This window comes from Scyliorhinus torazame, chromosome 10 (assembly GCF_047496885.1).
Source record: "Scyliorhinus torazame isolate Kashiwa2021f chromosome 10, sScyTor2.1, whole genome shotgun sequence".
NCBI classification, from domain to species: Eukaryota; Metazoa; Chordata; class Chondrichthyes; order Carcharhiniformes; family Scyliorhinidae; genus Scyliorhinus; species Scyliorhinus torazame.
The window spans coordinates 8,247,988-8,269,860 of record NC_092716.1 but is presented as its reverse complement, the minus strand read 5'-3'; the positions used below and the strand labels follow the sequence as shown (position 1 = coordinate 8,269,860).

General features: G+C 47.1%; 1 protein-coding gene across 1 annotated transcript in view; it reads right to left on the bottom strand.

Annotated features, from left to right (window-relative positions):
- The window catches only part of terb1 (telomere repeat binding bouquet formation protein 1), a 221,014-nt gene that overhangs the window by 164,494 nt on the left and 34,647 nt on the right, over positions 1–21,873 (bottom strand). The window contains exons 7-10 of the mRNA XM_072517804.1: positions 18,848–18,963; positions 17,461–17,583; positions 7,232–7,384; positions 2,425–2,556 (exon numbers count right to left, since the gene is read on the bottom strand). Coding sequence (XP_072373905.1) covers positions 2,425–2,556; positions 7,232–7,384; positions 17,461–17,583; positions 18,848–18,963 — 524 coding nt within the window. The remainder of the gene's footprint in view (positions 1–2,424; positions 2,557–7,231; positions 7,385–17,460; positions 17,584–18,847; positions 18,964–21,873) is intronic.

Genomic DNA, 21,873 nt, shown 5'->3' with positions numbered 1-21,873 from the left:
TCCCTGTTAGGGCCTGCACCGCGATCCCTCCCCCCTTACCTCCAGAGTTAGCATGCTCGCTAGCGTTTTGGCTCCCACTCCCCACCGGGATGAATCTCTCCATTCACTGCCCATTGTGTTTCTCTATCAACCTCCCCCCATCCCAACAACCTCCTTTCCCATTTTGGTACCCTTCTGCCCTCTCCCCCACCTCCTGGGACTTGCATTTGTGCGAAAGCGAGGCAACTTCATCAAGCGTAATTGTTCTTTTGCATCTATTATTGCTGTTGCTTTCCCAATGCTTTCTTGTGGACGAACTCATCTGTTTCACCCAGTGTGGTAAAATGGTGTTCCCTGTTTTGGCAGGTCACTCACAGTTTGGCCAGGTACAGCATCCAAACCGCACCTTGCTTTTAAACAAGGCTATTTTGTTCCATTGAATTCAGTCCGGCGCTTAGCTAGGTCCGCCCCAATGTCTTGGTATACGCGGATCGTTGCATTTCCTATTTGCAAGACCAGGCGTGTCTTGCCCGGTTCAGGATTTTCTCCTTGTCCTGGAACCGGTGTAGGTTGGCAATGATGGCCCACGGTGGTTCTCCTGATTTTGGCCTCTACTGGAGTGACCTGTGGGCCCTGTCTACTTCTGGGGGCTTGGGGAAGCTTTTGTCCCCGACCAGCTTACCCAAAATTTGTGCCACGTATTCTGTGGGGTTTCTGCCCTGGGTGCCCTCCGGTAGACTCACATTTTGGAGGTTCTGACGACGTGACCGGTTCTCTTGGTCCTCCACATTCCGCCTGAGTGTTCCCTGTGCCGCCACCAAACCTGCCACCTCTGCTTCTAATGAGACGATCCGGTCACCTTTGTCAGTAGCCACCTTCTCGAGTTCCCGCACCCTCACCTCCTGCGCCTCCTATCACCGCTCCGTCCTCTCCAACGCCTCCTTGAAGTGGGCCAAGGCATATGCGACCGCCGACATCACTGTCGCCATAATCTCCTTCTTTATGGAGTCTCTATGTTAAAGGAGTTCTATCCATTGGCCTATTAGCGGGTAGGCGGCATTAGTGTCGGCAATCTGACTCGCTCTGCCATGTCCTGTTCCACCTCGCTCCACGTGTCCTCCGCCCTGAACTTTCTCTCCTGGATCTTGCTGATCATATTGTCCTTTCGGCCCCTTTATGGATTTGAGGACATATCTCTGCATCTGTGATGGCTTCGGAGATGAGGGGTGGAGAGGTTGGATCAGCAGCCGATCTTTGGGCTGGAAGTGCATAATTCCAAGTTTCCCAGAGGAGAGCCACCTTTTCTGCGACCACTCAACCCATCCCGGTCCTTCCAGACAATTTGTACCAGGTTACTCGGTGTTTGTTGTTTGTTCGAAACTTCAGACGGTGCACAGCGGATCTCCAGCGTTACCCCCTGCCAAACAGGGCCAGTCTCTTACCAGGTGCAGGCCCAGGGTCATACTATGAGAAACCATCTTGACCATATTCGGTCCAAGAGATTGCTTCTTCGAAAAGCTCCTCGTCCTCAGAAACCTCTTCTAAAACTGCATCTATGGCAGGACCTCGTCTTCAGAAACCTCTTGTAGAACCACATCTGCAGCCAGCTCGGGCCTCTGTAGGACCCCAAGGATGCCAAGATGGCTGAGGCCGTTGACACGGAGGTGGCAACATAGGCGAGTGTTTCGGGAGCCTTGGACCCACAGCCTCAGGAACAGGAGCTGCCACAGCAGTCATGCCGGAGGTTATGTTCGCCCTCCAGATACACGTTGCCTGACGCCCAGTCAAATGCCATGAGGGTCTGGTGCCCTCCTTCGCCGAAGTCTTCTTCGGACGTTGGGGTGGGGGGGATGGATGTCACTACACGCAAGAAGGATCTTCCGGGGTAGGGATGATTCCCTACCCCGTGGAGCTTGCTGAATATGAACCCCCTGACAAGGGAGCAGATGACCCTGAACGAGATGCACTTGACTTTGTATAAATAGAGTCGACCAGTAAGGCGTCGACTAGAGAAAGCCCTGTCGGGAATTACTGGAGCTGTATATAATAGATAATTGTGAAATAAAGTAAGTTTTGTTTTTCTCTACCAACTTGGTGTGGACTCTGTTGTCCCTTACAAAAGTGAGATTGCAGGGGACATCCGAAGAGTCTTACTCTAAAAGTCAGCTGGTTTCGGAGAGATGGAAACGAAAAAATAAAAAATTAATTAGTTTTGGGGGGGAAAAAAATTATTTCTCAGAAACTTACAAACTCCCAATCTTTGAAATACTGGATAACTTGCATATCTATATTTTAAATCTTATGACAAGCATGGAGAATCATCACTCTTTAGCTCCATTGTACTTTAATCCTTGCTGCTGAAATGCGCTGAGCTCATTACTAGATGAAAGAGGTTTCAAAATATGAAGATGTAAATGCTTTGTTTGCACAAGCTCTGTCACTTACCACATCCGTCAGTGCAGTGCCCAATAGCAAGAATAATGCCCAATTTACTGCTTACGGCAAGGCCATTCTGCATCAACAGTGCCAGAAGCTTGGGTACGATAAAGTATTCCGACAAGCAGGAAGCCGCAGGAGCTGTCAGAAAATAAGTAAGTCAGATATAATTTTTCCCCTTTAAAAAACATTTCCGTTTGATATTAAAAGGACAGAATGCGAATTTAGAAACATAAAATGTTCACTATGGAATAAAACCTTTGTATGGGGCTCCCCCCCCCTCGCCCACTGACAAGTTTGAAGGCAAAAGGCTGCATAAAATCCAGTGGGTGCCGTTCCCACCACCTACCCCATCACAATATTACCAGTGGTGGGGGCAACAGGCCATGAGGCCCTTAAATTGCCTCATCCTGCAATTTAGCCAGCGGCAAGAGAGATCCGTACTACAAGTCCAGCCTCCAGAAAGAGGCCCTCCTTAATCCTTAGAGACCAAAGACACTGGAAAATCTAAGCTGCACTCTTCAAGGCCAACATATCCTTCCTACGGTGAGCTGTCCAGACCTGCTCACAGTACACCAGGTGTGATCTAATCAGTGCTTCGGACAGCTCCAGCATAACTTCTACCCCATTGTATTTCAGCAGTAGGATTCCATGAGCCTTTTTGACTATTTTCTGTGCAAGAACAAGTCTCTTTAACCTCCACAATTACTTGCTTTTCACCATTTACAAAAAATCCTGTTCTATCCTTTTTAGGTGTAAAGTCATCGCCAGTTTTGCTGTCGTAGAAGTCCACGAATCCTGTCCCGGTGTCAACACTTAGGGCTGGATTCTCCAATTTTGAGGCTATGTCCGGAGCATGTGTCCAGTCATACGATCAAAAAGTCGGCGGCGCCCCCGCACCGGTGCACCGCCCGGTGGAGGGCTAGCAGCCACGTCACGTTAAGTCCCCGGCTCTATCTGCAAATACGGAAGTGGAATTGCCGGGTCCGTGCCTGCGCATGCGCACGGTGGCGACCGCGCCATACAACATGGCGCCCGCGTGGACCCGGCCTGTCAAAAAATACCCCCCTGTAACCTCTCTCGCCACCCCCACCCGAAGCCCCACCGGCCAGCGGAACACCCCCCCCCTTCCACTGTGTCGGCTGTCGCCACGCGAGGTCCCCGAAAACTGTGAGCACGCACGTCCGATGCGTCGGGAAGTCAGCCCATCGGGGGCGGAGCATCGGGGGAGGGCCTCAGCTGACGTCCTGAGGCCTTGCAACGGCGTGCAGCGTACTCTGCGATTATGCCATTTTTGAGGGGGCGGAGCATCTGAAAAACGCCCCCGCCCCCGATTTTGCGGTATAAACAGATTCTCTAGCCAATCGCCGAACACGATTTCGGCGTCAGCAATCGGAGATTCCAGCCCTTAGTCTCAGGAATCCAGCCGATTGATTTTACACCCAATTCCATTATCACCATTATATCAATTCACTTATTTTCTTTAGAATGTTCTTTCTCTACACTGCTTACAGTGCCACCTATCTTTGCATCATCAGCAAATTTGGAGTTGTGGCTTTCTATACCACAACCTAAATTATTAATAAATACAATGAATAGTACAGCACCAAACAGATCCTTGTGGGACACCATTACTTACATCCTGTCAATCTGAGAACCTCCCAATCTCCTTACTCTCTATCTGCTGACACACAGTCAATATATTAATCAGGATAATAATTTGCCTTTAATTCCTTGGCCTTCAATTTTAGTTAATGTCTCATGAGGGACTTTACCAAAAGTCTCCCGGAAGTCCATATAATAATATTACTTATTGTCACAAGTAGGCTTCAATGAAGTTACTGTGAAAAGCCCCTAGTTGCCACATTCTGGCACTTGTTCGGGGAGGCCAGTACGGGAATTGAACCTGCGCTGCTGGCCTTGTTCTGCATTACAATCCAGCTGTTTAGCTCACTGTGCTAAACCAGCCCCGGCTTATAAATAATATCCACAAACATTGCCCTGTCCACCCCTTCAATCACCTCCTCAAAAAATTCAATTAGGTTCATCAAGTGTGACCAATCTATTACAAATGCACGCTGGCTCTATTTGACCAAATCAAACATTCCAAGATGTTTTCTGAATTATACCGCTTTGGTAGCAAAAATAGGACGGCAGATTATTATTTGAATGGGTGTAAATCAACATAATAATGTATGGGCATCTCATCCCCCATAAGGACTTCAGTGATGCACCAATCACTGAGCCACTCTGATGCCATTGATGCCAATACACTGGGCAACATTTCATGGAATTTGACTATGTGTGACTTATAATTCTGACCAATTGTTTTCATCCCATAGATGAGCCATCCGCCAGAACCAGCCAGAAGGTCAACGAACCTCCACTGAAACTGGAACACGCCACCATGTAAGATGCACCTGCGACACACCCACTCTCAGCACCAACACGGATACTGGCACGTCGCTGGGCAACAGCCCGTCGGCTTAGCTGGTAGTGCGCAGTGGCGAGGGCACATCACCCTTTCTTGATGGTGGAGACAGGGAGTGCCCAAAGTGCCAGACGTTAGGGGAACACTAGGGGAGAGCAGGAACATGTTGAATTCGAGGCAGATGATGAGCCTCTGGAGATGTCAATCAGGCAGCAAATGCTGGATGTCCAGCGGAATGCATGGGGAGATCTGGCAGAGATCCCTGAGGGTGTGAGTGCCATGGTTTCAGTCCTGGAGGAGTCCTTGCAGACCATGGACACTGCATTGACCCTTATCTCCAAGCGCACGGCCTCATCCATTGAGAGAGTGATGACTCTCATGGAGCGGCAGCTTGTGGAACGGAATGAAGGGTTCCTGGGATTGCACTCGGACCTCAAAGCCCTCACATAGGCACTGACTTCAGAAGATTCTTGCCAATGTGGGAGAAGGATGCGGCATCCAACCTCCCAGATGGGTGCCCATGCTTCAGTGGTGAGCAGGGAGGCCCTCTCAATGGCAGATGAGCTGAGCTGGCTGTAGTCTGTGGGGCCTCCTCCCTCGTTACCCTGGCTAAGAGCATCAGCTCTTCTGCGTCTCTGCCAGTCACCCCACCATAAGAGTCTGTGGTGACTAGGGAGTGCCCAAACATGTCGCTGAGCGCACCCTCCCAGATGGAGCCTACTGAGGCCCTGCTGACCAGACGAAAAACTCCAAGATCATCTATGCCAACTGTACACCATTGTCAGCAACCTGCCTCCAATGCTGCTGTCAACGAAAGGTGGGAGGGCACATAGACTTAGCACCCGCAAACGTAAGCTTAAGACACAGTGAACACACTGGAGGCTTATGCTTTGTTTTCATATCACCAGTGTTTTGAACTGTTCCTGATGGATGTTTTTGCTTTATTTCACATTAATGTTATGATGATAAGTTACTGCTTGTTCACAAGCTATAAGTGTCCCATGTATTGGTGTTTGCCTCAACAATGCCCGATGAGAGACGTTAGCATCTTCAGACTCTATTACTAAGACTGTGAAGCCACATTGGTCATGGAATAGTCATGTATGGGATGTTTGGGATGGAAGTGGTGCCTACAGGCAGATGGCAGGCCTTGACAGCCGAGCTGCAAGAACGCTGAATCAAGGCCTCACGTTCCCTGCCTCCCTGAAGGTTCCTCATTTTTGCCTCTTCATCCTTGCCATCTGCCTGCCCGGGCTCTGCTCCTGAGTCTTCATCGGAATCCTCCTCTGAGGTAGCATCCAGTGGTTCCGCCCTAGAGAGAGCAAAATTATGAAGAGCACAGCAGACAATGGCGCTGAGTGACACTTGCTCGGTCGGATATTAGAGGACCCCTCCAGAGTGTTCCAGGCCTCGGAACCTCGTCTTCATCAGGTGTACTGTCCCCTCCATCACCGTCCTTGAGGATACATGGCAGCAATTGTATCTCTCCTCTGCCTCCGTCCTTGGGTGCCTGAGGGGCATCATCAGTTAGCTTTTCAAAGGATACACCTTGTCACCAATCAACCAACATTGAGGTGAGCTGGAGCCACAAACTGGCTTGGCAAATGTGAATTACTCAGTATGTAGACAAAGGGCGTGATTCTCTGGAACAATTTCTAAGTTAATTTGTGGTGGGTTTATCCGGGACTTTCCCGCTGGCTCTATTGGCGAGTTCCCCACTGCTATTCAATGACACTTAGTCCATTTCTTTGGGCCCTGGGGAGTTTCTCTCTGGTTTAGCCCATACTTATCTTCCCAAAAGGGAACAAAGTTCCCAAGCGTAAATGCAAATTGCTGCGGATGCTGGAATCTGAAACCAAAAAGAAAATGCTGGAAAATCTCAGCAGGTCTGGCAGCACCTGTAGGGAGAGAAAAGAACTAACGTTTCGAGTCCAGATTACCTATGCTTTGACAAAGGGTCATCTGGACTCGAAACGGTAGCTCCTTTCTCTCCCTACAGGTGCTGCCAGACCTGCTGAGATTTTCCAGCATTTTCTTTTTGGTTTCAAAGTTCCCTAGCGAGCGCGATTAACCGCGTGTTTCCCGGCACTCGCAGTGCCGAAAAACACACGGCTATTCAACGCTTCTCCTGTTGAATAAGGAGCCTGAAGGAGAAATGCGCGGCCGACACCGCTCATAACCCCGTTTTTTACAATGGGGAGCTCCGTTGATATTCAATCACAGAGGATTTCAAAAGTAATCTTGATCCTATACCCTCTCTCATATACACTTACATCATCCAACCAGTCAGTGGATACTTGCTGATTTTCCACATTGCACACCACTCCCCTTAAGACCCCTAAATGTCTTGAGACCGTAGGAGATCCAAACTACTGATTTACTCACGATTTTCTGAAATACTGGCATCCAGCGTCTTTACCACAGCTATTGCCAGATATGTGTTGGAATGATGTCTTATGGATTCGTCCACCAATCTCACAAGAGCCTGAGCAAGAGCATCCAGGCCACCAACTTTGAAAAAGTAGTCCTGCACGTATGCTGAAGACAAAAATAAGAGAAATAATAAGTGCAATTATAATTTAATAATTTAGCTTCTGGAAGGGAACATTAAACTCATTAAGGTGGGAAGCACGGTAGCACAAGTGGATAGCGCTATGGCTTCACAGCGCCAGGGTCCCAGGTTTGATTCCCAGCTGGGTCACTGTCTGTGCGGAGTCTGCACGTTCTCCCCGTGTCTGCGTGGGTTTCCTCCGGGTGCTCCGGTTTCCTCCCACAGTCCAAAGACGTGCAGATTAGGTGGATTGGCCATGCTAAATTGCCCTCAGTGACCAAAAAGGTTAGGAGGGGTTATTGAATTCCGGGGATAGGGTGGAAGTGAGGGCTTAGGTGGGTCGGTGCAGACTCGATGGGCCGAGTGGCCTCCTTCTGCATTGTATGTTCTAAGATCAATGAAGGTTGTTTTGGGGGAATAAAACATTTTCTATTTTTCATACCCAGTGTCAGGAACAAAGCAGTCTTAAGTGCCCTACGGCAAACGTCTGATGTATATTGAAAACTGTTTACTTCATCCAGAAAACTCTCTCAGGCCAGATACAGCACCAATTAGATGCAGAGTAAAGCTCTGTGTACTTCCTGTCAAGCACTTGCAGACCAGATTTGGCATTGATTAGTGACAAGGAAAATCCTTTCTACTTGAACAACATTCTTTCAGGAGTCCATGGGGATTACGTGAAGATTTTAATATAATAAATTGCAACTCTTTTTAGCAGCATTTCAATCATGACTTGCTGTTTTCTACACTGGAGCTTTCTTTCCATTCACGGGATATGAGCATTGCTAAAAATGCCAGAATGTATTACTCATAGAGTCACCACAGTGCAGAAGGAGGCAATTTGGCCCTTCGAGTCTGCACCAACCCCCCAAAAGAGTGCCCTGCCTAGGCCCACACCCCAACCCCACCTAACCTTTTGGACACTAAGGGACAATTTAGCATGGCCAATCCACCTAACCTGCACCATCTTTATACTGTGAGAGGAAACTGGAAAACCCGGAAGAAGCCCAGGCAGAAAGCCACCCAAGGTCAGAATCAAACCAGGTCCGCGGCTCTGAGAGGCAGCAGTGCTAACCACTGTGCCACTCTATCCCAAATGGATTTTGACACAGTGAAGAAATGGTGATATAGTTCCATTGTCAGGATAGTGTGTGACTTGAAAGGCAACTTACAGTCCCATGTGTCTGCTTACCTCCTGTCCTCGTCAGTTTAGGTCGTGGAGGTTGCAAGTCATTTATATGCTGCCATTCTGAGCCAGTTTTCGGGAGGGGGGATGTAATGTTTAAGTTTGTGGATGGGGTGCTGTTCAATAGGGCTGCTTTATTCTGAATGAGTGTTCTTGAGTGTTGTTGGAGCTGCACTCATCCAGCCAAGTGGAGATTATTCTATTAAACTCCTGACTTGTGCCGTGTAAATGACAGGCAGCCTTTGGAATGTCAGGAGGTGAATTACTCACTGCACAATTCCCAGCCTCAGACATGCTCTTGTAACCACAGTATTTATATAGCAGGCCCAATTAAGTTTCTGGTCACTGATGACTCCCAGCATGCTGTTGGTGGAGGATTCAGCGATGGTGATATTGTTAAATGACAAAGGGAGATGGTTATATACCCTCTTGTGGAGATAGTCATTACCTGGTACTTGTGTAGTGCGAATGTAACTTGTTACTTACCAGCCAAGCCTGAATGCTGTTCAGGTCTTGCTGCATGGGGCACAGGCTGCTTCAGTATCTGTGGAGTTGGAAATGGTACTGAGCACTGTTCATCATCAGTGAGCATTCCCATTTCTGAGCTTATGATGGAGGGAAAGTCATTGATTAAGCTGAGGAAGATGCCTGGGCTTCGAACCTTAATGTCAGGAACGCATGGAAAAATGTCATGGGACTGAGGTGATTAGTCAACATCCAAAACCATATTTTTTTGGAGAGAAACAGCACTGCAGCAGAAGTCTCTTCTTGTGACATCACAAAATCCTACTCAGTGATTTTACTGTTGAGCATCTACCCATTATCCATTGAGACCGCTTGTGTGGTCTAGAGGCAGGGGCTCATAGCATTAAAAGAGGAAACCTTTTATTAGCAATGTCTGCCCTGTAAAGCAAACCAGCATCTCTGATAGGTCCCCTTTAAACTCAGCCTCAAATGTACAGCCTTCACGGCACCAGCATAATATTTCAATTCCAGTTATCTTTACAAGCTGTTTGAACAAGGCTGGCAAGCAGTGGTGGATTATGAGCAGTTTAATTCCAATGTTTTAAGATGGCCCAAATTCACTTTCACCACCTCTCCTGTCATATTTCAAATTGCTGGGGTGTTGAGGAGCGAGGCTAATGAGTGAATGAGTGCAGATTTGGGAAGGGGGCTGTGGAGTGAGTGGGAGAGGGATTTGGAAAGTGCAACTATTGAGGGAGCGAGTGGGGAGGGGGTTGGGAAGAGGGGCGGGTGATTGCATGAGTGATAGGGGCTTGGGAAGAGCGATTGGTGAGTGAGGGTACATGATGTAAGTTAGAAAGAGGGGCTGTTGAGTTAGTGGGGAAAGTGGTTGAGAAGGTGGGCAGTGAGTGAGTGGAGGAAGTGGGTTTAGGAAAATAAATTGGTGGCTGTGCGTATGAGGGGAGTTGGGAAGAGGGGCTGCTGGCTAAATGTATGGGGTGACGGGGGTTGGGAAGGTGGAATAGTATTTGCATGAAAATGGATGTGGGGTGGGGAGCCGTGTGTGTGTGTGTGTGTATGTGGAGGATTACGGGTGGGGGGTTCACTGAAAAAGTAACAATAATAATCGCTTATTGTCACAAGTAGGCTTCAATGAAGTTACTATGAAAAGCCCCTAGCCCCTGTGAAAAGTACCATCAAAACACATATTTTCATATTTATCTGATGAACATGTGGCTGGAGAACTGGTGTAGGGGGGAGGGCAGCAGATTTCTGAGGCATCGGGACCAGTTCTGGGCAGGTGGGACCTCCACAAGCTGGACCGTGACTCCCTTGCAGGGAGATTTGCTTCTGCTGTTGGTGAGGATTTAAACTAGCTTATCAGGAGGGTGAGATCCTGAGAGAGAGCCCAGAGAAATGTAAATTAACAGGTGGAGTTGGAGTAACGGAGAAAGTAATGAAGTCTAAATCAGGATTACACTGGATGTATGTCAATGCATGGAATATAGCAAATAAGATAGATGAATTAAAGGTGCAGATTGCCATTGGAATTATGATGTTGTGGCAATAAGAAAGCTTAAGGAAGGGCAGGACTGGGTGTTAAATATTCCTGGATGTGAGGTGTTCAGAAAAGATAAGGAAGGAAAGGAGGAGGGGTGGTGTTATTGGAAAAATAGAGTGCTGGAGAAAGATGTCCCAGAGGGTTTGACTAGAGCTAAGGAACAAAAAGGGTCCATGGCATTCCGAACTGCTGTCAATAAACAACCAATTAATGGAAAGGATGTAAAAGAACAAATCAGCAAGAAAATTACAAACACGTGCAATCATTATAGAGTAGTTACCCAGATATAGACTGGGAGAGAGGTAGTGGGGCCAGAGAGCGGCAAGCATTCCTAGGTTGTGCTTCAGGGAATTTTCTAAAGCATTTTTTTTCTTTCATTCATTTATGGGATGTGGGCGTCGCTGGTTAGGCCAGCATTTATTGCCCATCTCTAGTTGCCCTTCAGAAGGTGGTGGTGAGCTGCCTTCTTGAACCGCTGCAGTCTTTGAAGTGTAGGTACACCCACTGTGCTGTTAGGGAGGGAGTTCCAGGATGTTTCCCAAGCGACAATGAAGGAACGGCGATATATTTCCAAGTCAGGTGGTGAGTGACTTGGAGGGGAACCTCCAGGTGGTGGGCTTCCCAGGTATCTGCTGCTCTTGTTCTTCCAGATAGTAGCGGTCGTGGGTTTGGAAGGTGCTGTCTAAGGAATCTTGGTCAGTTACTGCAGTGCATCTTGTAGATGGTACACACGGCTGACACTCTTCATCGGTGGTGGAGGTTTTTAATGTTTGTGGAAGGGGGAGCAAACAAGCCGGCTGCTTTGTCCTGGATGGTGCCAAGCTCCTCGAGTGTCGTTGGAACTGCACTCATCCAGGCAAGTGGAGGGTATTCCATTAAGCTCCTAACTTGTGCCTTATAGATGGTGGACAGGCTTTGAGGAGTTATGAGGTGAGTTATTCGCCGTAGGATTCCGAGCCTTTGACCTGCCCTGGTAGTCACAGAATTAATGTGGCGAGGCCAGCTCAGTTTCTGATCAATGGTAACCCCTAGGATGTTGATTGTGGGGGATTCAGCAATGGTAATGCCATTGAACGTCAAAGGGTGGGGTGGTTAGATCCTCTATTGTAGGAGATGGTCATTGCCTGGCACTTGTGTGGCCAAATGTAACTTGCGACTTGTCAGCCCAAGCCTGAATATTGTCCAGGTCTTGCTGCATTTGGCCATGGATTGCTTCATTATCTGAGGAGTTGTGAATGGTGTGGAACACAGGACAGTGAGCCAACCAGGGTAAGACTAATTAACTGGCGGAGAGCCAATTTCAATGGCCAAGAACAGAGTTGGGCCGGATAAACTGGAATTAAAGGATGGCAGCAGAAACTTGCTGAACAATAGGTTACCTTCAAAGAAGAAATGGTTTGGGCACAATCAAGGTAATATTCTCTCAAAAGAGAGAGGTAGGGCATACAAATCTAGAGCTCCCTGGATGAAAAAGATGGAAACTGAGATAAAGAAGAAAAAATGTGCTTACGACAGGTTTCAGGTAGAAAATGCAATTGTGAAGCAGGCTGAATGTGAAAGGTTCAGAAAGGAGGTGAAAAAGCGATTAAAAGAAGCAGAGGAGTTATGAAAAAAGCCAACGTAAAGGGAAGTCCCAAAGTCCTCTATCGGCACGTACATAGTAAATGGGTGGTAGGAGGCGGAGTAAGGCAGATTAGGGGCCAAAAACGGGATAAATGCATTAAGGCAAGGGGCATGGCTAAGATGTTAAATTTTGCATTTGTCTTTACCAAGGAAACAGATGCTACCCAGGCCATGGTGATGGAGGAGGAAGCTCTGTCTCGAGAAGGGTACAAAATTGATACGGAAGAGACCTTGATGAACTGTCAGTACTTAAAGCTGACACAGCACTGGGATTGGATGAAATGTACCCAAGGATATTGAAGGAAGTGAGAGTGGAAATTTCAGGGGCACTGGCCATAACATTTCAGTCTTCCCTAGACTCAGGCTAGGTGCCAGAGGACTGGACAATTGCAAACATTACATTTTTGATGAAAGATAGGTGTACGGATAAGCCCAGCAATTGCAAATCAGCCAGTTTAATTTTGGTGCTGGGAAGCTTCTAAAAACAATTATTCAGGATAGAATTAATGATCACATGGAAAAATGTGGCTTGATTGGGAAGAATCATCATGGGTCCTTAAGGGAAAATCGCGTTGAACTAACTTGCTGGAATTTTTTGGGAGAGGTAACAGAGAAGGCTGTAGCCATCTAAGATGGCCACCTGCAAAGGACCATGGGAATTATGGCCAACCCAGGACTCAAGACAGATACGCAGCCTATGTATATCTGAAACACAGATAACCAGACCTGACCGAAACCCCCGCTCGTTTACATTTCAATGGCCCATTTTCCCAGGGCACTAGAACTCCAATCAAGCAACCGGTCCAGCCACAGACTGATCAGCGCCACTCCCCTTACTCAGAAAGCACAACTGCCAAGGTCAATGACCGCTAAGGAGCCGCCCCTTTATTGGCCGAAATCGAAGAGAGTGATCAGAGCCCTGTCAAACAATTGGGTCCAAGGTTAAGGACCGCCCCAAAGAGTGCAAAATCCCAGAGGGATAAAAGATGACACAGCCATGTGTTCTGTCTCTTTTGGATCCGGCCTATGCCAGCCCAATTGCAGCAAGAACAGCCAGCCAAGTTCAAGACCAATGATCGCTACCTGACGGATGAGCCCAGCAGAGACAGAGCCATTTTCTTCGAACCAGCCAAGTGAAATCCAGATAAAGGCCTTATCCATTTGCACAGTGCTGGTCACCCTGAAGTTAAGTATAGGTTATTGTAGCTGATAGGTGTAGTTTAACTCGTAATAGATATTGTGTTTGAATGTTGAGATAACTCTTGTGTATGTAAATAAACCACCTTTTGAACTAACTAACTGGTTGTGTGGTCATTTGATCGATATAAGGGAAGGCTTGTGGTTCACTAAGTTAAATAGAAATACCCACAGTATTGGCGACGCTGTTGCGGCCGAAACCGAGCAACAGGGTTGATGAGAGAAATGCCATTTATATGGGCCAGAATTCTCCAGCTGTTGGGATTCTCTTTTCCCACTGGCAGCGCACCCCCACCCGCAGGTTTCCTGGCTTCAATGGGAAATCCCATTGACAAATGGCAGGAGTAGAGAATCCTGCTGCCAGAGAACGGCGTGCGCTGGGAAACATACGGCTGGGGAACAAGAGAATCCTGCCCATGAAGTCCAGAAGGTGTAAAAAGTTGGCTGCACGGTGGCGCAGTGGTTCACACTGTTGCCTCACGGAGCCACGGACCCGTGTTCAATCCTGGCCCCGGGTCACTGTGTGGAGTTTGCACAAACTCCCCATGTCTGCGTGTGTCTCACCCCCATAACCCAGGATAGGTGTGTTGGCCATACTAAACTGCCCCTTAATTGGAAAAATTATAAAAAGTTATAGCTCATGGAATAAAAAGGACAGCACAATCTTGGATGATCAATAGGAAACAGCAACTAATGGTTAATGGATATTTTTCGAGCTGGAGAAAAGTTTGTAGTGGTGTTCCCTAGGAGTTGGTTTTGGAACCCTTGCTTGGCCTGATATATATTAATGATCTAGATCTTGGTATACAGGGGGCTATTTCAAAGTTTGCGGAGTGAGGGGGACTTCAAAGGGACATATACAAGTTGGTGTAATGATAGTTTAGTAGACCACAAAGGAGTTCACACAGCGTTGTTAAAAGAAATCAAGTTTTATTAACTATTATTAACACAGCACGAAAGATCCCAGCCGGTACCCAACTGGCCAACTTTATACAGAGGTTACCTATACATGGTTTAGGGTTCCCCACCCCCTTTAACAGGAGAACTGGTATTTGGCTAGGCTCTCGAGAAGTTTATTCATTGCCACCTTGTAAGTCCTATGGGTTATGACAGACAGATAGATGGCAGATGAAGTTCAATGCAGAGCAGTGCGAGGATTTCATTTTGATAATGGAAAGACAACACAAAGCAAGGGCTACAACTCTATCGGGTGTGCAGGAAGGACCTGGCTATATAAGTGCGTAAGTCATTAAAGGTGGCAGAACAGGTGGAGAGAACAGTTAATCAAGGGCACGATCTACTGGCCACGACGTGTCTGAACATGAGCTTAACACGGCTGGTAGCTGCTGGGACTTCATGGCAGCTAGAATGCCTCGCGAAATCTATCCAGATCTCACGAGGTATTGCGATCAGGATCCCACCCACAATGGGCGTGACCAAGCGCTTAAGTCAGTTTGAAACACACTTAGGTGTGCTCACCCAGGATATACCACCTCCCAGCTTCGAATGGCATCCTCAGGGAGTCCCCAGTCGGGTACCGTTCCATACTGGAACTGGTCCACACAAATGTGGACCAGGCAGAACAACATCCGGGAGAGTCTCCTGGGCCATCAGCTGCCCCTAACTGGTCAGAGACCATCTGTAGAATTTCTGTGGAGGTCTTTGCCGCAGAAGGTTGTGCAGGTCAAATCACTAAGTGTCTTTAAGACAGAGATAGATAGGTTCTTGATTAATAAGGGGATCAGGGTTATGGGGAGAAGGCAGGAGAATGAGGATGTGAAAATATCAGCCATGATTGAATGGCGGAGCAGACTCGATGGGCCGAGTGGCCTAATTCTGCTCCTATGTCTTACGGTCTTATGGGACTGGGCAGCATGCCTCCCATGGCCCTCCCACTGGAATGCTGACACCTTGGCACTGACACCCTGGCACTGCCAAGGTGCATGGATTGCACTGCAAAGCTGGCAGGAGCATTGCCAGGGTACCAGTGTGTGTGGTTGCCCAAGTGCCAGGGTGGCACTGCCAAGGGTCAGGGCTTGGGGAGCCATGTCTACGAAGGGAGGGTGGAGGGGGTGTATGAATGGTGGAGGGTGTGTATGGTGGTTTTGAAGGGGTCTTTGGAAGATTGGGAGGATGAAGGGTGGAGGTCCTGGAAGGGGAGGTGGGGGGGGGGTGAAAGGGGGCATGGGAGGGCCTGAAAAGGGAGGGTCCTCCGTGATCCCATAGCGGGGTTTCATCACTTCGAGGGTGGTGGGGTAATGCTCACGTGTGTGTGGGGTAACACTGTCCATGGGTGGGGGTGGCTGGGGGGGGGGGGGGGGGGGGGGGGGGTGTTGGATGACCCACAAGCCCTCTTAGAGATCGGGCACCCTTTTAAAATGGTGATCCAATGTCTGAGTAGCCAGTCTGGCCAGCAAGTTCATCTGCCAGAGATAAAAATAATTCTAAGTGTTACCTTGACCTGGGGAGAAACTCCCCAGGGTCCAAAAAGGTGACAAAGTGTGGTAGGTAGCGGGGGGGGGGAACTCGCCCGCCACAAATGACACTCCGAAACCTTTCTGTTAGATCGCGCATAAAGTTGATACAAGAATGAGTTCCAGGAATGAGAAACTTCAGTTATGAAGATAGATTGGAGAGGTTGGGACTTTTTTTCTTGGAAAGAAGAAGACTAAGAGGAGGTTTAGTCAAAATCATGAGGGGTGTGGACAGAATTGATAGGGAGTAACTGTTCCCTCTCATAAAAGGACCGTGAATGAGAAGGCACAGATTTAGAATGATTTCCAAAAGAAGCAAATGTGATGTGAGGAAAATACCTTTTCACACAATGAATGGCTTGGGTCTGGAATTCACTCCTGGAAGTGTGGTGGAGGCAGCGTTAATCAAGTCATTCAAGAGGGCATATTAGATGATTGTCTGAAAGGTTATGGGAAAAAGTCTCATGCTCATTTGGAGAGCCAGTACATATACGATGGGTTGAACGACCTTCCACACCGTAACAATTCTGTGATGGTTATATGTTGATCTACAAGATACTAACTTTAGTATTTATACACTCAATGCTACCAATTTGCTTTATTTCTGTTTTGTTTTTGGGGGTGTCTGGGGTCATTTTAATTTTCAAGTGTGAGGTCATGTTTGAAAATAGTTCAGGAAGCACCAAACTAAATCCTGTCCACCACCACAGGAATATGTTCATGACTGTGTAACTTCAGAGGGAAAGTAGGGTGAAGTATATTTTCCAATATCTGATACTCAGATTCCACTAAGGTATATTGGGCAGGATTTACTGACCACCCTGCCACCTCGTTTTCGGCGGCAGAGGCGGGCCCGCCAGCAGGATCTACTGATCCCGCCGTTGTCAACAGGATATCACAATGGCTGTACCCCTTGTCGCCGGGAAACCTGTACTCCGGCGTGGGACCGAATTTCCCGGCGGCGTGAACAGCCAATAAATCCCGCCCATAGTAAGATGCCTCCTGCTCAGGATTACCAGCAGACCACTTTTCCAAAAGCCTCTGAAAAATGTCCTTAATTTACATGTTCTGGGGTGTTAGGCAGAGCGGAGTGGAGCAGAAATTCAGTCTCTCCATTCATTTGCGCTTCTCATGCATTTTCTGAAGTATCCACTCACGGTCACACGTGAAAGCAAAACAGAGACAGTGGGTCTGAGACGCTGTGATCAGCTATTTCAGATTTGAAAAGAGGTGCCCAGCAACCACTTCAGACCTGCAGCAATAAGGATTTTGACAGAAGCCAGGCCTGTTGAGAATTTGCATTGTTGCAGGCCTTTCAGACAGCAGCACACATTCCATCGTTCTATGCGGGCCATCCATCCATTCATTGGGTGTTTCTGGTTGAAAATCTGGCTACACAAATGACCTGATCTGAGAAATGTATGATGCTGAATTCTAACTGAGTGGGGGAGGGGGATGGTGGGAGTGGAACAGAGGAAACATGGCCTCTCTAACTCTTTACACACGGTATCACATCATACATATGCAAATAACCATCTCATACAGCCAGATACTTACAGTTGTTAGCAACAGCAAGACCAATAAATGCGCAAATGGGCCGGATTATTTCTTGCCTGGTGCATTTCTGCAGACAGTCTTTTGCAAATGGAAAGGCTGCTGTACACAGTCTCTGGTTTTCTTCTGTAACAGTTGCACACAGATCAATGCAATGACCCCATAAAAACACGAGTCAATTCAACAATATTCAATTTCCTTACACCAAGCCAGTTTTCTCCCTTCCCCCACTCCGAAAGATGATTACTCAAGCAATGGTAGTTTCACCAGTATTGAGTGCCCTCTGGTGCTTTTTCTATGTAGCTAGTCCTTGTCAACCTACACACTGAGTGATGGCAGGCTATTCAATTATAACGGACATCTCAGCTGAGCCTGTTCTGTCCTCAACCAATGAACAGATACATGTTTTTTCGATAACAACTGGTAGTGGGAACTTGGATTGATTTTTATTACCTTACTGAGGGTTTTACAGCTAATCACAGAGTTTCACTGTGATTCTTCAGAGCAACTAACTCAAATTGTCTTTTTGTTTTAATTTTTCCTGCCATGACCTGCTTAAACAAGCAGCAGGCAATCATTTTGCACATTTATGTGTAAGCACAATTGTCAGTGCTTTACTCCAAGCCCTCATGAGAACATTTCCCCTGCTTAAAGCAACAGCATGAAATAGCTAATAGCAGTGAGCAGTTAATTTGGAAAGAGCAGATCATTCTAACTGTTTAAACCCGATGTACGTCGAGTTAACACATCACTATTATTGCAATGATTGTCCACAGAATCCCTGAGCTACAGAAATGAAATGAAATGAAAATGGCTTATTGTCACAAGTAGGCTTCAAATGAAGTTACTGTGAAAAGCCCCTAGTCGCCACATTCCGGCAGGGCAAAACATGGTTCTTGCTGATGAACTTTATCCAATGACTGCCAACTGGAAATTGTCAGCTCAGATTTGGCTCTGGTTTTCCTCAGTCAAATAACTTACTAATAATCACTGCCTTGACACACATACAGGAATGGCCACACTTAGGCAATATGCTTGAGAGTTGCATGCGAATCAGAAATAAAATGAAAATCGCTTATTGTCACAAGTAGGCTTCAATGAAGTTACTATGAAAAGCCCCTAGTCGCCACATTCCGGCACCTGTTCGGGGAGGCTGTTACGGGAATTGAACCGTGCTGCTGGCCTGTCTTGGTCTGCTTTCAAAGCCAGCGATTTAGCCCTGTGCTAAACAGCCCCTTTGCAAAATTATAGAATGCACAGCAATCTTCATAAACAGGTCGTAATATCACAATTAAAATAAGTATAGTTTCTCTTTAATCATTATATAAAAATCCTGAAGAAAATACTGCAATATTACAAAGAACATCCGAAATAGACAAAAAATAAATACCATTTTGTGGATTGTTGGCACAAGCACAGAGAGTGCTACCAATGGATGACCACAGCTCGTAACACTGACCAATATTTTCATGCATGGACTGTTGGTCTGACATTGGGAAACTAGTTCTGGTGAAAAGTAAAAAGAAAATCAAAAATGTAAACCTACATTTGTTATGATCCCAGTTGATGGTGCTACTGGACAGGAAGATCCCAGAATGGAACCCTGGCTCAAAAGACTTTTACTTTTTTTGGAAAACGTGAAGCAAGAGTCTCAGGACTACAAATTAGCTCTTAACAACAAAGAAAAAACATTTATTCAACATGAAACGTTTGACTGTAATACAATAGTTCTTCGCTCCCCCCATATTTTCACAAATATACGCATATTTCAAGAATAACACAGATTACACGATATATCTTACGCTATAATGTTCTCAATAAACAACCTGTAACCTGTGGTCAGACAACACCCCATTCTGAAACCCAGTGGCAGATACCACTCAATCGGTCTACTGTGGATTTCTCCTCAAATTCACCCCAGACGATTATCGTGTTTCCAAACTCTCCTCACAGACACACTTTAAAATTCTCTTTCAAACAAGCTTTCCCTCAGCTGTTTTCATCACGAAGTCACCGGATAATCGGCGGGGGCGGGAATCGTGCCGCGTCGGTTGGCGGGCCCCCCTGCGCGATTCTCCAGCCCGGATCTTGGGGGGCCGAGCCCCAACCTTCAGCCCCGGCTGGCGTGGCGCCAAAGGCCTTCCGCGGCAGCCGGCGGGGCGCCAACCACTCCAGGGCGGGCCTAGCCCCTAATGGTGTGGAGGAATCCGCACCTTTGAGGCGGTCCGACGCCGGAGTGGTTCACGCCACTCCATCCTGCCGGGACGCCCCGCCCCGCCGGGTAGGGGAGAATCCCGCCCAATAAATTAAACTTACTTAAATCTTTATCTTATTTTTAATATCCAGCAATAGATGTCTTAAACTACCTCTCCGTCCTGACACATTGAAGAAACTGTTACAGCCTTGCCTCTCTCTTTAAGTGACACTGGTTATATTTACCTTCACCAATTGGGCCAGCCACTGGTTATACGACCCACCTGAGTTTCAGTGCCATAGAAAGGAAAATTGGACATATTCTATAACCAGCATCACAATGTGCCCTGTTGCTCTAATTGGATATAAAATTGGAAGCAGTGGTAATGCAGTTTTTTGATGCGTGTGTGAGGATTTAGAAAACCTATCTGGTGAACATTGGTGTAATATTTGAATGTGACAAAAACTAAACTGAATCTGACCAGGTCCTAACTCAGCGTCTACACAGAAAAACCTACTCGCGTAGCATTACTGACCAACAATACTTTCCCTTTCCAGCCTGATTTATCCCCGCAGATTGCCAATAACAATCCAACTAACACTCAGCCGAGACCAACACAGGCAGCGAATGAATTTGGGACGTGTTTTAGTTACATGTGACTTTAAAAACAAGAAGTGTTATAACCTGCCTGCTTACCATTGGCTGGGGACTAATGACAATCCCACAATCCTGTGGGAGTATGAGCTTCCCCAATGAGGGGGGCGGAGAAATCATTAGCAGACTCCCTGTATAAATAAAGCTGGCCAGTTTGGAACCAGCAGGAAGAAATAAGCAGCAAGCGAGGTTGCTGCTGGTGTGTATATATATATATGTTATTGTAAATAAATGTTATTTCTTTGTATCCTTGAAACTCGTGCTGGATTCTTCGTGGCCCTCACAAAAAAAAGTCACCATAGTCCCAGGTGACCATAGGCTGCTTTCCCATTAGGGGGAAACTGACTCGTGGTGATTGAACCTGAGGACCATCACACGTCAGACAAGGAGTAAGGTTGAATAACCTCAGCCAGTACAGGAATTGAACCTACACTCATTGCCTTGTTCTGCATCACAAACTAGCTGTCAAGCCCACTGACATAAACCAGTCCGGCTTAAAAAATACTAAGTAATCAGGATCTATCTATCAACAAATTTATGCTGTAGCCCACTTATGAACTTCACCTATGTGGCATCTGAATATTACCAAAATAGAAATAGTGGCTCAGACTTCACTTAGAGCAATGCTATACAAGAGCTGGAATTCTCCGTCCTGTGGGATTCTATGTTCCCGCCAGCAGAGCACCTCCGCCCATGGGTTTGCTGGCGGCATGGGGCGGCTTCAACAAGTGGTGGGAATAGAGAATCCCGCCGCCAGCCAATTCCACACTGCCAAGAAACACACGGCGGGGGAGGCGGAGAATCCAACCAGCTGGCTTATAATGCAGACAAGGCCAGCAGCGTGGGTTCTATTCCCGTATCGGCCTCCCCGAACAGGCGCCGGAATGTGGCGACTCAGGCCCTTTCACAGTAACTTCATTGAAGCTTACTTGTGACAATAAGCAATTATTATTATTATTGTTATTATTATTGAGATTATCTTTGAACGAATGGCTAAAACTTGCTCTTATTTATGTCACAAAAACATTGTACAATCAGACAAATAACCTGCTTTTTGTGCACTTATATATCAACAAAAAAGAGAACAAAGAACAAAGAAAATTACAGCACAGGAACAGGCCCTTCGGCCCTCCCAGCCTGCGCCGATCCAGATCCTTATCTAAACCTGTCTTCTATTTTCCAAGGATCTACTTCCCTCTGTTCCCCGCCCGTTCATATATCTGTCTAGATGCATCTTAAATGATGCTATCGTGCCCGCCTCTACCACCTCCGCTGGCAAAGCGTTCCAGGCACCCACCACCCTCTGCGTAAAAAACTTTCCACACACATCTCCCTTAAACTTTCCCCCTCTCACCTTGAAATCGTGACCCCTTGTAATTGACACCCCCACTCTTGGAAAAAGCTTGTTGCTATCCACCCTGTCCATACCTCTCATAATTTTGTAGACCTCAATCAGGTCCCCCCTCAATCTCCGTCTTTCAAACGAAAACAATCCTAATCTACTCAACCTTTCTTCATAGCTAGCACCCTCCATACCAGGCAACATCCTGGTGAACCTCCTCTGCACC